This window comes from Plasmodium reichenowi, chromosome 12, assembly GCF_001601855.1.
Source record: "Plasmodium reichenowi strain SY57 chromosome 12, whole genome shotgun sequence".
In the NCBI taxonomy this organism is placed as follows: Eukaryota; Apicomplexa; class Aconoidasida; order Haemosporida; family Plasmodiidae; genus Plasmodium; species Plasmodium reichenowi.
Genome location: NC_033657.1, coordinates 477,485 through 480,939, shown reverse-complemented (window position 1 = coordinate 480,939; position 3,455 = coordinate 477,485). Strand labels below are relative to the sequence as shown.

The window sequence follows — 3,455 nt, the reverse complement described above, 5'->3', positions numbered from 1 at the left end:
AAAAAAAAAAAAAAAAAAAAAAAAAAAAAAAAAAAAAAAAAAAATCTGTTAAAATAAAATAAATTAAACAAATAAATATGAATTATTTTTTCAAAATAAAGTAAAAGAAAAAAAAAAAGGAAAAAAAAAAAAAAGAAAAAAAAAAAAAGAAAAAAAAAAAAGGATTAATAAATGTAATATATATATATATATATATATATATTTATATATATGCTATTAAAAAAAGAATATATTTTTATATGATTATAAATTACATCAACAACAAATTAACAATATAGTTAATTCCTAAATTGTTTTTTTGTTTGTAAAGAAAATTTACACAAATATAGCAAAATGGGATAATATAAAAATATATATATATATATATTATTATATGTATTATTAAATTCAATGTTTTATATTATTATATATATATAATATATACATACCATTTTGTATTAATATTTTTATAGCATATACTATTATAGGGGCTTTATATTTTTATTTAAAAATTGCATTTTTTTAAATTACCATTTTACCATAATTATGAAGTTCAAAAAAAAATAAAAAAAATAAAACCAAAAAATTAAGTTAAATAATAAAAAAAATATATATATATATATATGTATATATATTTATATATTTCCAAATTTATTATGAATTATAATTATTCGAGGAAAAAAGCTTTTCCCTTTATTATTATATTTATGTTGATTTTTAAATAAAAATATTTGTATGATTGGTACTAACAAATACTTGTGTACGATTAAATTATATAATATATATATAATAGTAATATGTCTAAACAGAAAGAGTAACAATACAACAATTGTGTCCTTGGTTAAAAATATATATATATTTTATTGATATATATATATATATATATATATATATATATATACATTTATGTAGAATAATTTTTTTTTTTTATTATGTTTAAAAAAAAAATGTTTCTGAACCTTTTAAAAATAATCATAGGTATCCAAATAATTTAAGCAGTTGGTTAATTTCATCTTTTGTTCATATTCGTCTAGTTTTAAGTTAAATAAATTTTTTATTTTCATCATGGAAACATTAGCCAAATTGTCTCCACACAGTAAAATATCTTCTTTATTAAACATCCTTCAAAAAAAAAATAAAAAAAAAAAATAAATAAATAAATATAAATATATATGTTTATATATATATGTTTATATATATATATTATATATAATTCACATATTTAGATTCATGTTGAATAAATATGTCTTTACTTTAAGGTGGTAATTTTGGATGCTTCCAAATTGTTTGGATAAAAAATTATCAAGGGGTCTTTCGAGAAAAAATCAAAGTCCCATAATTCTATTCTCCCATCATCAGAGCAGCAAAAAAAGGAGGTTGAATTATTTGGTGACCTGAATGTATGATGTTAATAAAATATTATATAAAAAAAAAAATGCATATACATACCTGCATATATATATATATATATACTTTCTTTTTACCATATTATGTCATTTATTGAGCTAAAAGCATTTTTTGATTTAAAGGTTGTAATTTGTGTATTACGAAATCTATTCCATAATTTTACTGTACAGTCCTCTCCAGCACTTAAAAAAATATCGTGATCAAATTTATTTATTTTAATTCTATTGACAGCCCCAAAATGAGCAATGTAGTAATTTAAATAAGACTTCTGATAGCAGCTATTGCACCTGTAAATTATTCCATTTTTTGTACCTATCATGAAATAAATATTCAAAAGTAAAAAAAATATATATATTTTATATATATATATATATATATATATATATATTATCACACGATTATCATATATATATTATTTTATTTTAATTTTTACCTATATAATAGTAGGAATGGGTTGGTTTTATTTTTTTGTCGATTATATTTTTTGTTATATTTTTGTAATGATTCAATAATTCCTCCTCTTTCGATATATAATTATTGTAATTATCTTTTTCAAGAGGTGTTGTTTTATGGTTTAATTTGTTTTGTGATTTTTTGATGAGATCTTTTTTTTGTTGGATATTTTTATTTTCATTTCCTTGTACATAAGGATTATTTTCATTCTTATTAAATTCTGAGGAATCATTCTTTTCAATATTACTAATAATAAAATCTTCATCATGGTGCATATAATAATCTATATCAATACAGGTTAAGGATGAATTGAATGGTTTATTAACAAGATTTTTATTTACAAATACTGATGATAGATCTTGATATAAATCATTTTTTTTATTTTTTAAATATAATATTTCTTTAGTTTTTAACTCTTTTTCTATGTTCCATTGGTATACACAACCATTTTCATGAGCTGAATAAAAAATATTTTCAAAAGAATTATTATTAGTATACTGATTTTTAAAAGAAAGATCATAAATTGGTTCATAACAATTTTCATAATAATTTTTAATTGTTATCGATTTAAGTACAGGTGTTTCATCTTTTTGTCTTATGTCGTATATATAGATATGTCCATTAGATAATGCAGATACTAAAAGATTCGGATTATTTTTTGAATATTTTATTTTCATAACACTACAATTTACATTATATAGTTTAAGAGGATAATTAGGGTTTATAAAACTAAAGATGGCAATATTCCCTTTACTGTTTTGAAAAGAACCAATATCTAATGTATTTGAATAACTGGAAGAAATATAATCTTTATAAAATTTATTTGTATCAATTGATGTAACTATATTTTCTAATTTATTATAATGAAATTGAAATAATTTATTAATAGATATATTCTTAATATATTTTTTCTTTTTCCTTTTATATAATATATTATTATATTCTATACTATTTGTATCTTCTATATTATTATTTAAATCCAAAACAATATTATTTGAATCTTCATTTATATGATCAAGCATATTTGTATATTCATTAAATATACTATTATCATCATTATTATTATTAATATTATTATAAATATGATCATTTAATATATTATTGTTGTAATATTTGTATATATAATCTTGTTTCACTTCCTTTATCAATTTTAATCTATTTACATTTATTGTAGTAAATCCTTTTTTCCTTTTTAAAATAGATTCGAATTTTTTTTTCTCAAAATTATCTCTTTCTAAAAGATCGGACGATTTTTTTTTTTTATTATGTAATATGACATCGTCAATAATTATAGTACTTATTTTTTTTAACTTATCTTCTTTGCTTTCATCATTTATAAGAATATCAAATATTTTGTCATCTTCTATTTTTTTAAAATTTTCTACACTTGTATTATTTTCTAATAGATCTTGTGAACACCCATCTTTTGTTTTTGTGCCAGTAATAGGATCATTCGTTATTTTCATATTTTTATTGACATTTATATGATCGTTGTTATTTCTTTTATATGTTAGATCAATATTTTGTTTATTTTTTTGAAAACCTGAATAATTATTTTCATTTGTATCATATTCTTGTTTATTCATTTTTTTTTTTTTTTTTTTTTTTTTTTTTTT

The 3,455-nt window shown here is 18.1% G+C and overlaps 1 protein-coding gene across 1 annotated transcript in view; it reads right to left on the bottom strand.

Annotated features, from left to right (window-relative positions):
• Window positions 1–941: 941 nt before the first annotated feature.
• Window positions 942–3,455, bottom strand: part of PRSY57_1211600 (hypothetical protein) — a gene marked incomplete at both ends in the record, with an annotated part of 5,069 nt that continues 2,555 nt past the window's right edge. The window contains 4 exons of the mRNA XM_012908545.2: window positions 942–1,101; window positions 1,233–1,373; window positions 1,464–1,698; window positions 1,820–3,455. The exon at window positions 1,820–3,455 is cut by the window's right edge and continues 620 nt beyond it. Coding sequence (XP_012763999.2) covers window positions 942–1,101; window positions 1,233–1,373; window positions 1,464–1,698; window positions 1,820–3,455 — 2,172 coding nt within the window. The remainder of the gene's footprint in view (window positions 1,102–1,232; window positions 1,374–1,463; window positions 1,699–1,819) is intronic.